At 48.0% G+C, this 13,847-nt stretch overlaps 1 protein-coding gene across 1 annotated transcript; it reads left to right on the plus strand.

The window, feature by feature from the left end:
* Positions 1-1,343: 1,343 nt before the first annotated feature.
* LOC129536593 (olfactory receptor 4D2-like) lies at positions 1,344-2,279 on the plus strand. The gene has a single exon (XM_055395608.2). The coding sequence runs from the start codon at positions 1,344-1,346 to the stop codon at positions 2,277-2,279; it is 936 nt and encodes a 311-aa protein (XP_055251583.2).
* Positions 2,280-13,847: the final 11,568 nt, after the last annotated feature.

Raw genomic sequence — 13,847 nt, forward strand, 5'->3', positions numbered from 1 at the left:
TCTCTCACCGTCTGAGTCCTTTTTCATCTTAAGTTCCATTCACCCCCTGCCACATCACTTCTCCATTCCTCTTCTAGTCCTCCATTTTCCTTTCTTGTAATTTCCTTCCTCCCTTTAATGCTTTATGTATTTCCATTTCTTTCCAACATTCTCTTCCTCTTCTACCCTAGAATTCAATATCATCTTCTAAAACTGCTGTTCTTTCAGAAGAGCTCTAAGTCTAATATATTCATCTATTTTTTCACTGATGTTGTTACCCCTATGCCTCTTGTCTCCATCTATGACCTGGGGAGCTTCACCAAATAAGGGGCCACCTACTGTGGAGGATGGAAAGAAATGGAATGTCCCAGGTGTCCAGCTGTAACCAGAGGCTATTCTGCATGGATCTGCACACACAGTAGCTTTTCACCCACTCAGCAGTTAACATCAGGTATTTATTAAGTACTAACTATGAGCAAGCCTCAAGGAAGGGCACAGAAGGGCACAAATAAATTGTGACTCAAGACCTATGTCTGTAGCACATTATGAATTACAGAGGAAAAAGGGGACACATGAGAAATTCATTAACATTATGATGTGTTAACTCTTGCATGAAAAATGATTGGTATAAAAATCATTATAGAGGCTGGAAGAAGGGAAGACCTTTAGAGTAGGAGAATACACAGAGGAGAGTGATTACCATTTAATATTCCAGACACTGTTCTAGGAACCTCATGTGTTACTTTACTTAATCTCCTAGACCAGCAGTCCCCAATCTCTTTGGCATCAGGGACCTGTCTCATGGAAGACAATAATTCCCCAGACCAGAAAGAGGGAGATGGTTTCTGGATGACTCAGGCACATCGCGTCCATTGTACTCTCTATTTCTAATCAGATGCCGCTGCTGATCTGACAGGAGGAACCGATCCATAGCCTGGAGGTTGGGGGCCCCTGCCTTAGACTATTTCTACTAAGAAAACATTTTTTCCTATAGAAGTAGAAACTGAGATTCAGAGAGATCAAGCAACAAACTCAAGGCCAAATCTCAAGGAAATAGAGGCTGTGAAATTTGACTGCAGGTCTTTTGCACTCCAAGTGTCTTCCCACCAGCATATTACACTGAATCTTTGAAAGGCAAGTTACATGTGTCACTGGATGGCTCTAAGATATCTCAAGAATGTGTATTCCAGCACCAACTAGTGAACTCTCCAGAGACAAGGCCATTTAATCAGCTCCTGGTATTACAATCTGCACATAAACATTCATTATCTAGACCTGGACAATAAAAGCACTAAAAGGACAGGTAACAATTTCATGCATTTCTCTCTCTGGTGTGTTTTCTTTAGGTGTATGAAGAAAACACCATGGCATCAGGGAACCTCACATGGGTGTCAGAGTTTGTCTTCCTGGGGCTCTCCCAGACTCAGGAGCTCCAGCTCTTCTTGTTTCTGGTGTTCCTGCTTATCTACACCACCACTCTCATGGGAAACCTCCTCATCATGGTCACAGTGACCTTTGATTCCCGGCTCCAAACACCCATGTATTTTCTGCTCAGAAACTTGGCTGTGTTAGAGCTCTGTTTCTCCTCAGTCACTGCCCCGAAGATGCTGGCGGACTTCCTCTCTAAGAAGAAGACCATCTCCTATCAGGGCTGCATGGCCCAGATCTTCTTCTTCCACTTTCTGGGAGGTTCCATGGTCTTCTTCCTCTCAGTGATGGCCTATGACCGCCTTGTTGCCATCTCCCGGCCCCTCCACTATGTCACCATCATGAACACTCAGGTCTGTGCTGGGCTGGTGGTGGCTAGCTGGGTGGGAGGCTTCATCCATTCGATTTCCCAACTGGCTCTGATGCTCCCACTGCCTTTCTGTGGCTCCAACATCCTAGATAACTTCTACTGTGATGTTCCACAAGTGCTGAGACTCGCTTGCACTGACACCTCCCTCCTGGAGTTCCTTATCATTTCCAACAGTGGGGTGCTGGTCCTCATCTGGTTCCTCCTCCTCCTGGTCTCCTACTCAGCCATCCTGGTGATGCTGAGGTCCCACTCAGGGAAGGCGAGGAGGAAGGCAGCTTCCACCTGCACCACCCACATTGTCGTAGTGTCTATGGTCTTTGTCCCAAGCATTTATCTCTATGCCCGGCCCTTCACCTCCTTCTCCATGGACAAGGCTGTGTCCGTTAGCCAAACGGTCATGACCCCCATGCTCAACCCCATGATCTACACCCTGAGGAACCAGGAGATGCAGGCGGCAGTGAAGAGATTAGGGAGGTGCCGGCTGGCTTGTAGAAAGGAGTGACAGTGGGTGGGTCACTTTGACTTTCTTTTCCATTTATAAGATAGAGAGAGGGTTGCTGCATGCTTCATAGCTTTGTAAATGTTGTGAAGTTCAGCTTAGAACTTTATAATTTTGAAATTAAGCAACTCGGATTTTTAGGAAAAAGGATAATATCCATATTATTTTTGTGTGAAGGTTGATTTGAACATTCCTATGACAATAAGATATGTTCTCTTGGAAAGCCACACCCTCCTTTCTCTCTTTTGGACAGTTTCCTCTTAGGATGACAACATTTCCCCAGAAAAGCAGTCTTGTTTTCTGCATTTTGACCTCTTTGCCCAATAACCCTTTTGTTCTTTGTTCAGAATGATACAGCGCAGAACTTGGAGACTTAGCCCTAAACTGGGAGTCTTTGACCCACTATTTAACACACTAGTAACCTGGAATGATCCACCTGGTCTCTCTTGGAGTCACGAATTCTTCCTCACCAAACTAGCATAAAACAATATATCTCATTAATCTCACTTTTGTTAAAGATTCAAATAAAAAATGTGTAAGATATATTTTGTAAATCATAGAACCTATGTAAGGATTATTTTTATGGTTATTATTCTGAAACTATTCTTTGTCAGTTGAGTAGTGTTTTGGAAGTAGGGCAGGTATTCCTCAGTGCAGTGAGGGAGGTGTGGAGAGGGTGAGGGCTGGACTCCAGAGGGGCCATGCAACATGCCTAAGGATAATATTGAGATTAGAGAGCGACATCAACTGAGGGCTATGTCTGCAAGACTCTGACTACTTACAGCTATTACCCCATCCACCCCAATCTTCAGACTCAACACTTCTTGCAACAGGAATGGGAAGATCCACTCACGTCCTCATTCATTAATTTGTATTTGTAAATATTCCAGCATCCATTTGGGACTTAATGCATTACTTTATCCATAGAAAGTGCTCTAAGAAGGTCTGTTGATTTTCTATCTCTCTGTACACTCCTGTCCCCCTTCCTCTTTCCTTCTCTGCCTCCCTGCATGATTTCTTCCAGTTTAGTCTTCCCATATCCCTCTGAGCCTTTCCCCCCAGTTCACTGGTGTGCCTTGCTTCCTTTTTGCTTGGACTTTCATACCACACACCTGTCATGTCTTTCCTCCACTATCAAACTGGGGCTTTGGGGTCAGGTTATTAGAATTGAAGAGAAGAAAAAGTTTATGGTTAGAGTTGCAAAGGGCTATGAACCCAACAAATTTAAATAAAAAGAAGCTGTTTATTTTAATGATGTAAGCTCTCACTGAAATAAGGTGAAGATGGGTATTATGGGAATAAACAACTGTCAAGACTGACACAGCTGGTCCTCCTGCCCCTTGCCTCCATTCATCATTGCCTATGCACTCACCTGTATATGGCTCAAACAGGAGCCTCTCCTGAAAAAGCTGTACTTTTCTTTCTGCTTTCACAGTCAGCTAGCTCAGTCTCTCTGGATTCAAATTCCAAAGTCTTTTGTTGAGGTTGGACCATGTATCCCAAGTGGCTGAGAAATGTAGGGGTCATGCAACATAAGTCCACCCCTTAAGCAGGGATTGTGGGTGAGGGTTGTCCCCTGAGAAGGAGCTTGTGGGTGCCAACTCCCCCAAAGCATGTCTCTCATGAAAGGAGCAAGCAACACACCTCTCCCATGGCACCATCCAAGGAACTTGTCATTAGTTGTGTCTAGACATTCATGTTTTTATTCATTCATCAGATAAGCGTCTACTGTCGACAATGACTCCTTCGGTTCTACTTTGTTCTCTTTGCCCCCTAGGTCTTTGGGGAAAGTTCCTGAGTTTGTTTTGGCTGAACCGATTAAAGGAAGGACAGGAGCCAGAGAAAGTAGGGCATTCTAAGACGACAGGTGGCTGTGGCTGTGGCTGTGGCAGGGGCAGGGGCTGACCCAGGAGGAGCCATCAGAAATTTCTGAGAGAGCTGGAATGGAGAGAGAGCTAAGGTCAGGAGAAGGCATCTGGACACCCAGGGACAATGATGCCACGCCTGCCTGCCTGGATCTCCACCCCTGGCCATGTTTCCTAACTGCAGTGACACCGGGACAAGCCAGTACAGGGCAGAGGGTGCCCGTGCAAGACAAAAGTGTTTTATGTTTTCTTGTTGAATTTAAAAACAACAATAAAACTGACTAAAGGTGCTTGTTATAATTACCGTGTTCATGCAACTCTAAATAATGTCAGCACTAAAACAGTCCTTCCTGTCAGATGGGTTGTTCCTACCACCCTACTCCTCATAAACCCTGTGTGTGTGTGCGCGCATGTGTGTGTGATACAGACAGATGGAGTCCTGCGAATCTGGGGGTAAATTAGAATTAGAGGGAGAATTCAAAGGTATTATGAAGGGGAGTGTTAAGTGGTTGAAAGAGGTGATCACAGATACTTTCAGACTCTTCAAGGGTGTCAATAAAACAGGCGAAGGCTTGGTTGAGAGAAAAGGTTGAGTTGGAGGCTGTCTCCCATGACAGAGAATGTGCCCCAAGATCCCCTGTACATCTCTCCCAAGAATCTGGACATGGGCCCATGGGCCTTTGGTTTGACCAGCAGCATGAACTTGATGTAGGAAACAGATGGGCTCTAGTGTAGACATTTACAACTGGACTCCTATTTACATTTCATGGGGTACAAAGAAGTGGGCTTCAGGCTGGATACTTAAAACTGTTAGCATTTTCTGAGATAAGAGATAGGTGGGCTCCAGTCAAGGAATTTGCAATCAGCCTTCTGTTTGCCCTCCAAAATGGAAGTAAGAACAGAAACAGGGTATAATAGGCAGGGTTGTCGGTTGTATACACCTTAAGGTAATAATCATGGCAGTGGTCAAGGTAATAGTCGTGGCAAGGACAAAAAGGGGAAAACCTTCTTTGAGTGAACGATTAAAGGATCAGCTTCCTCCCTCTTTTGGGACAAGGGAGACACTACACATGCACAGAAAGACTCCTTGTGGGTTAAAAGGGGATAACACCAGACCATGATGAGTCTTGCTTCTCCCAGAAGCCTTCACTTTGAGATCCACCTCAGCTGAGGTGTGCATGCACACCCCAGGGGAGGGTCCCAGAGGGGATCAAGTGAGAAAAGAAGCCAGATAATTGGCCTGAGTTCAGTTCAGTTCAGTTGCTCAGTCCAACTCTTTCCACCCCACAGACTGCAGCTGTCCATCACCAGGCTTCCCTGTCCATCACCAACTCCTGAACCTTGCTCAAACTCATGCCCATCGAGTCAGTGATACCATCCAATCACCTCATCCTCTCTTGTCCCCTTCTCCTGCCTTCAATCTTTCCCAGCATCAGGGTCTTTTCAAATGAGTCAGTTCTTTGCATCAGGTGCTTCAGCCTCTGTCCTAAAAATGAATATTCAGGACTGATTTCCTTTAGGATTAGACTAGTTGGATCTCCTTGCAGTCCAAGGGACTCTCAAGAGTCTTCAACACTACAGTTCAAAAGCATCAAATCTTCAGCACTCAGCTCTCTTTATGGTTCAACTCTCACATCCATATGTGACTACTGGGAAAACCATAGCTTTGACTAGACGGACATTTATCAGCAAAATAATGTCTCTGTTTTTTAATATGCTGTTTAGATTTGTATTTGCTTTTCTTCCAAGGAGCAAGAGTCTCTTAATTTCACGGCTGCAGTCAGCATCTGCAGTGATTTTGGAGCCCAAGAAAATAAAGTCTCTCGCTGTTTTCATTTTTGCTCCATCTATTTGCCATGAAGTAATGGAACCTCAGATATGCAGATGACACCACCCTTATGGCAGAAAGTGAAGAGGAACTCAAAAGCCTCTTGATGAAAGTGAAAGAGGAGAGTAAAAAGGTTGGCTTGAAGCTCAACATTCAGAAAACAAAGATCATGGCATCTGGTCCCATCACTTCATGGAAAATAGATGGGGAAACAGTGGAAACAGTGTCAGACTTTATTTTTTGGGGCTCCAAAATCACTGTGGATGCTGATTGCAGCCATGAAATTAAAAGACGCTTACTCCTTGGAAGGAAAGTTATGACCAACCTAGATAGTATATTAAAAAGCAGAGACATTACTTTGCCAAGCAAGGTCCGTCTAGTCAAGGCTATGGTTTTTCCCGTGCTCATGTATGGATGTGAGAGTTGGAGTGTAAAGAAAGCTGATCGCTGAAGAATTGATGCTTTTGAGCTGTGGTGTTGGAGAAGACTCTTGAGAGTCCCTTGTACTGCAAGGAGATCCAACCAGTCCATTCTAAAAGAGATCAATCCTGGGTGTTCATTGGAAGGGCTAATGCTGAAGCTGAAACTCCAATACTTTGGCCACCTCATGTGAAGAGTTGACTCATTGGAAAAGAGTCTGATGCTGGGAAGGATTGGGGGTGGGAGGAGACTGGGATGACAGAGGATGAGATGGCTGGATGGCATCACCAACTCGATGGACATGAGTTTGAGTGAACTCCGGGAGTTGGTGATGGACAGGGAGGCCTGGCGTGCTGTGATTCATGGGGTCGCAAAGAGTCGGACACAACTGAGCGACTGAACTGAACTGAACTGAATGGAACCAGATGCCATGATCTTAGTTTTCTGAATGTTGAGTTTTTAGCCAGCTTTTTCACTCTCTTCTTTCACCTTTCTTTCACTCATTAAGAGGCTCTTTAGTTCCTTTTCGCTTTCTGCCATAAGGGTGGTGCCATCTGCATATCTGAGGTTATTGATATTTCTCCCAGCACTCTTGATTCCAGCCTGTGCTTCATCCATCCCAGTATTTCACACGATATGCTCTGCATAGAAGCTAAATAAGTAAGGTGACAATATGTAGCCTTGACGTACTCCTTTACCAATCTGGAACTAGGAATACAAATACCTGGAAGAACTGACTTACAAAGATGACTTAATCGCCCCTTTACTGTGTGCCTCCTCCCTGGAGGTGATGCCGCACCCTTTCTCTATAGATGTGCACCTCTGCCTTGCTTCTATCTTAACTAAATGAACCATTTCTCTGTGTGCACTCCCACTTGCTGTTGTGCTATGTCTCTAATAATAAACTTGTACCTCCATTGATAGTTCCTGCCTTCATGATAAATGCATATTTCCCTAGGGGCAAAGATCCAGGGAAAATAGCTTCTAGCCTCTAGCCCTTGCTGGTCTGGTAGCTAGCGTTCCTGGTTCTCATCCAGGTTCAGTTCAGTTCAGTTCAGTCGCTCAGTCGTGTCCGACTCTCCGCGACCCCATGAATCACAGCACGCCAGGCCTCCCTGTCCATCACCAACTCCCGGAGTACACTCAAACTCATGTCCACAGAGTCGGTGATGCCATCCAGCCATCTCATTCTCCGTCGTCCCCTTCTCCTCCCGCCCCCAACCTTTCCCAGGTCCAATTACAGGGCTGGGAGTTAAGATTTCAGTTCAGACCACCGCTCACAGCTGCCTTGCTGAGACCAAACTGGCAGAGCAGCCACAATGACCAGGAAAGCTGCTACTTTGCATTGGGAACTCTCATGAGGAAAGGAGGTATTGTTTCCCTGTCTCATCCTTCCCACATCAACACGAGACAGGAGAGGCTGGAAAGAAGAATAAAGAAGTATGAAGGACAGAGAAGCAATAAAAGGACAAATAAGTAAATAAGATAATTTCATGGAACAAAAGCTTTGAAGGAAATGCTTTGGGGTAATGTGACTGGTAGGATGGGCAGCATTATAAAATGTGGTCAGGGAAGCACTCTCTGAGGAGGGGATATTTGAGCAAAGACCTGGACAATGAGAAGGAGACAGTCAGACAAAGGTCCATGTGATGGGCACATATTCCAGAAAGAAGCAGCAGCAAGTGAAAAGGTCCTGAGGTAAGAATGAACTTGGTGCCCAAAGGAAAAAGAAAGAGGTCAGCATAACTGGAGTGTGATGAAAGATGAACAAAGAGGCTCCAGGGAGGAGGCGAAGTCTGAGGTGTTGTGTTAGTTATCTACCACTGCAGCTAAAAACCAAGTAATCGTGTTTTATCTCACAGTGTCTGTGGGCCAGGAATTCTGACAGGGCATGGTGGAGACAGCTCCTCTCTGCTTCTGGAAGTCTTGAACCTCACCTGGAAGACTCAAAGGCCGGGGACGGAATGGCTTGCAGTTTCATTCACTCACGTTGTCTAGCTGTTGAGGTTGGTGTTGGCTGGAGGCATAGGTGAGGCTACTGATAGTCTCTTCATGTGGCCGGGGGCTGCCATTACAGCACGGTAGCTTCCAAAGGACAAGTGTCCTAAGAGAGAGAGCCAGGTGGGAGCTCAACTCTTCTTACATCTAACCTCGGAAATCACATCGCATCACTTCCACCACATTCTATTAGGCAGACGTGAACAAGCAAGGGAGGGGAGTGAGACTCCATTTTTTGAATGAGGACTGTCAAAGAATTTGTGGGCATACCTTTAAATTACCACCGACTGGATAGGAACCAGATCAAGAAAGAGTTTGAATTTTATTCTAATTGCAATGAAAATATTAGGAGGGTTAGGGTGTAGAAGGGAGTGGTGGCACTATAAAATTTATATTTTAAATAGGCCATATTGTTTTCTGAGCAGAGGATGGTGAGAGGGTCAGACCTGGTGGAGTGGATTAAGAACTTGACTTGGATTCAAACCCAAGTTCCTACACTAATCAGCTGTTCATTTCAGTCGCCCAGTCGTGCCCGACCCTTTGCGATGCCATGGACTGCAGCACGCAGGCCTCTCTCTCCATCACCAACTCCTGGAGCTTGCTCAAACTCATGTCCATCGAGTCAGTGATGCCATCCAACCATCTCATCCTCTGTCGTCGGGCAAATCGCCCAACACTGGAGGGTAGGAGGACACTTTTGCGTTTATATGGATTTACCTAGAGGTTTTTCCTTCCTCAGTCCTGCAAGGGCATGTTTGTTTCATGCTTCTCCTTTGTTAGATGGCTGTTTTTGTTCACTACTATAACCCTACCACAAGCGCAGGCCCTGGATTGTGAAGACTATCCATAAATTTTCGTTAAAAGCATAAACAAATAAATCATACTGTAAACCCCTCATTAGTCCTGGAAGACTGTGTACATCAGCCCAATCAGCCTTCAGTAATGGGGAGAAGCATTGGGACAGCACCTGGCTCCATCTCTCCTGGGATAATCCTGTGCCCACGCTGGATGTGAGGCCTGATTCCATCATCACTGCCCAGATGGACACAAAGTAAGTGAAGAGCTGCCCTAGTCCAGAGCCCAGTACAAGTGGCAGACCCAGGGCAGCCCACTCTGATGTCAAGTCATGTTGCATTCATGAGACTTGTTCCCTCCAGGAACGAAGAAGAGCAGAGAAGGGTCTCATTTCTCCCCATGACCATCTCAAAAGACTGAATTAGGGGTGTAGGATGGGAAGAGGGGAGAGAAAGAGCAGCCCTCATTTAGTACAAAGGGTCTGGCTAGAGGATTGTTTGCCCTTGACATTGGATGCTGACACCTGCCACCCGCAGTGCTGCCAAGACACTGGGACCACCAACCCCCAAGCTCATAACCACACCAGAAGCTGAGGAAGCTGTGACTGGGGTGGGGTGGGACAGGCAGGGATAAAACCTGTGCAGTCTTTCAAGTCATTGTTTGCATTTTTGAGCCTTCTAAATTATAAGTGCCCCAGGCAGAGACTATTGCATTCAACGGGGTGTCTGAATTCCTACAGCTTTCAGGCATTCATTGTTTCCGGAAGTATTGAGATGCGAGGAGGCAAAACTGGATGCCTCAGGCCCTTTCTGGTGGCAGCTGTGCAGCCAACACTCTCAGTCTCCTGGACGCCTCCCCTGCCCGCTTTGCTCCAGACTGGCTTTCATCCCACGTGCAGTGGCCACCTTAGAGGTGGGGGGTGGGGATGGGAATAGGAACAGCCAGGACGGCCTGTCAGCGCCCCCTCCAGGCCCTCTTGGAGGCCTCTTCTCAAGCCTGAGGCCCCCTCTCAGCCTGTGTGAGGAGGCTATCTCCTCAGGTCTCACCCACACCCTTAGGAGCCAGGGGGAGCAGGAAGGCTGGGAGAGTCAGACCCAGGTGGAGAGCCCCTCCTGGCTCCAAGACTGTGCCCTCTCTTTCCTCTGTCCCCCAACAATAAAGCTAAGGTCTCAGGAGGCAAACCTGCCTCGCAGTGGTGTTGCGAGATCTCAGATGAGTGTAGTAAAGCACAGAGAATGGGCTGGCGGACAGTAAGAACAATGGATCACCCCGAACCAGGGAACCCACCTCAGGGCCTGTTACCCCACCAGTGGCAGTGCCCTCCAGCTCTTATGCCCCACAGAACCTGAGGTATAAGACAAATGGGCTCCAGGCATGGTATGTACAAATGGCCTCCTGTTCACAGCTCCTGGAGTGAGAGGAAGAGAGCTCCAGGCCCCCATTTACATTTCCAGAAGCAAGAGACAAACAGGCTCCAAGATTACAAATTTATGACTAGAGTCCTTCTATATTATGATATCTATACCTTGATATAAAAACCAGCAACAGGAATAGGGTAAATAACTGGACACTGGGCATTTTTACAGCAGGAAAAGAGTGGGAGTAAACCCTTTTAAAAGATTATAGGTCACACACTTACCATTCTTGGGGCAAGGAAGACACTGCGCTTGCTCAAAAGTCTTCATGGATTCAAAAAGCTAGGGGATGCCAGGCCATAATAAGTCCTGCTACCACCCATAAGCCTTTTCTGTGAGATCCGTCTCCACTGAGGGCGGAGTGTGCACCCAGAGGAGAGGCCCAGAGGCAAATTAGTCATGGGATCAAAACAATACAACTGGCCACAAAGAAGACAGACCCGGAAGACTGGCCCCTTAAAGAGGACTTAAACTTCCTGAGAGTGCGACTCTCTCTGAGTTCGCCTGTGCATCTTTCCACATGTACTTATCTTTTCAACAAACTTTTTACTTTACTCTTTACCTTCTGCCTCCTTGACTGAATTCGTTCTTAACAAGGCAGGCAAGAATGAAGGACTCAGGCCCTCACAGCTGGCCCATGTGGTCCAGTTGTTAGTGTAAGGTCAAAACGGCCCAATGATGCTAAATAAGAGAACCCAGATGCCAAATAGATAATGTAACAGGCTTTAATGGCTAGGCACCCCCGGGCGGGATTCCCGGACCTAACAGAGCGAGGTCGGGGAAGTCCACGTTGAACAAAGGCAGAGAGCAACTTTATAGCCTCACAGTAAGGAACAGCGAAAATCTTCCCAAAAAAGGCAAGGTTTGGGATAGCAGTCTCTCATAGGTCAGCTAGTCAAGGTGGCGAGACCGGGTTGGTTGCTCCGGAGGTCTAAGAGGGAGGGTTGATTTCTGTCAAAAGCTGTTTCATCAGAGGCTCTTCAATGGTCTGGCAGGACTCTTTCCCGCCGGCAGGAAATGAAGAGTAGAAGAAGCCAAGATGGCCACCGGGGAAGAGAAACCAAAATGGCCACCGGGGAGGAGAAGCCAAGATGGCCACCGAAGTCCAACCTTACAGTTAGGACTCCCAATCCCAGAAACAAAGACCTTGCTTCCAGCTACTACTCGCTGCTGCTTGCTGCAAGCTGCCACTTACTGCGGCCTGCCTCCAAGATCAAACCTTCTCACTCCTCACGTTGCTAATGCACAGCAGGGTCTGCCCGGTGAGAAAGCCCAGGGCCCTCCTCCCCTGCCCCAGGCCCTGCCCTTGGGAGTTTCCTGTCTGATGGAAGAGGCGAGGTACAACTCTCACGTGCGGTCAGGGCACGAGGGAGGAGAAGGGAGGTGCACTGGCCCTCAGTTGCCCCTCATCTCTAGCCTGGACCTGCACAGCTCTAGTGCTCACCAGAACCGCTCCTGCTTCCTAAATATCCCTGCCCTTTGCTGATATTATATTACCAGCCGATCAGAGAGGTCAGGCAGCTGGGGTGGCATGGTGGGCTCCCAAGCCAGCTCGCCAAGGCCCCACAGTGAGTTTTTCCTGGTTTCACTAAAAACAGAACATTCAGAGCTGCCTCTCTCAGGGGAGTCTTCGGCTCTAGAGCACACACGTATACACAGGCACACACATGCACACCCCAGCCTGCCCCAGCCTCAAGCACAGCCTGCAGCTGCAGCCACAGTCCCTTAGGCCCCCAGCAGACCTCAGTGTTCTTGTTATAATAACAGAGCCAAGAGCATCATTCCCAGTAATCCCTGGGACCAGGCGCTGAGTCCTGGCCACCACAGTGTCTCCTCGGGAGTCGTTGGAGCTGAGCAGATAAAGAGCTCCAATCAGACCTGTGGCCAGCAGTTCCACCAGGCCCGGCAGATGGTTCTTGTGAAAGTGGTTGCAGAATCTCAAGGTTTCAAGAGGGCCAGAGGAGGGCAGGAAGAAAAGATCTTGGGAGTCTCAGCTGAAAGATGCCAGGATGGGAAGGTTCTCTCATGGTCGAGGATCTGGGGGACAGCCTGGCAGGGCCAGGCCTGCAACAGCATCCACTGCCCCAGGGCTGGCCTGGCCCAGGAGCCACAACACCCCTGACCCGAGTCACCAGGTCTTAATAGATGTAGAACACAAACCCACCCCTGACCCGAGAGCTGTGACAGGCGAGGTCACAGATGTGTCCCTTCCACAAATATCTGTTCAGGACCTGCCAGGTAGTGGGTTAGGCACTGAGGCTACAGTGAGCAACACAAGAGGCACGTGTCTTCTCTGTGTGCCTGCCTCTCACAGACCTAATCAGATTCAAGCACTGAAATACACATACAGTCACAACTATGCTAAGCTCTAAGAAAGGAGCTGTAAGAGCTAGGATCAGGAAGACCCGGCTGCCCGAGTCACGGCCAGTGGGTGGGGACTGGAAGGTCAGCAGGAATCACCAGGCACAAAGGGAAAGGGGCCTTTGTGTTGAGACCCGTCATGGCAGGAGGCCTGTCTCTGGAGCTGAAGTCACGGGGTGTGGGAGGGTTGGTTAGAGGACAGAGGAACAAAGAGAAGAGATGGGGCTCTGGAGAGAAGAGGTGGCAGAAGCCAGACTGGTTAGGCCAGGGAGAGCCCGTCTCCTTAGGAGATGCTGTGTGGAGGGCCAGGAGGAGTCCCAGAGGGGCCAGCATGCTGGGACCAGTAGGGTCAAGTCCCTCGTGGTCTCATATGGCCATGGTCACCAGGGAGGGATGGAGGGAGTGCAGTTGGGGATCTGACTGGTCTGGGCCACAGTCCCCAGATGTTCCCGACCCTTCCTACAGCCCCCTTATTCCTAGTGTCCAGGCAGCCTCATTCCCTGTCACCCTGTTAGAATAGGAAACAGGAGTCCAGGATGGCGGTGGCTAAAAGATAAGGAAGGAAAAATTCTGCAAAAATAGAACAAAGGAAGGTTGGGGACCAGACTTAGAACCTCAGGTAGAACAAACAGCACTCCTGGCTAGCCCAAATTACATTGGGCAGGCCCAGGGGGGAGGAAAAAAAACATATAAAAAGAGGAGCCAAAGGCCTGGGGGTTTCTCTAGCTCTCTCTCCCCGCCCCCAGCCGCATGCTGGCGTGCTCCCCTACTCTCTTCTCTTTGCGTCTTTGGGGGGGATGGATTTTCCTGCTATTTTCTAAATAAAATAGAGCTGTAACATGGAGCTGTAACACTGACTGTCTAAGAGCTATAACACGGTCTGTTTGAG

This window comes from Moschus berezovskii, chromosome 20, assembly GCF_049115385.1.
Source record: "Moschus berezovskii isolate FMDL1 chromosome 20, NW_MosBer_1.0, whole genome shotgun sequence".
Classification (NCBI taxonomy): Eukaryota; Metazoa; Chordata; class Mammalia; order Artiodactyla; family Moschidae; genus Moschus; species Moschus berezovskii.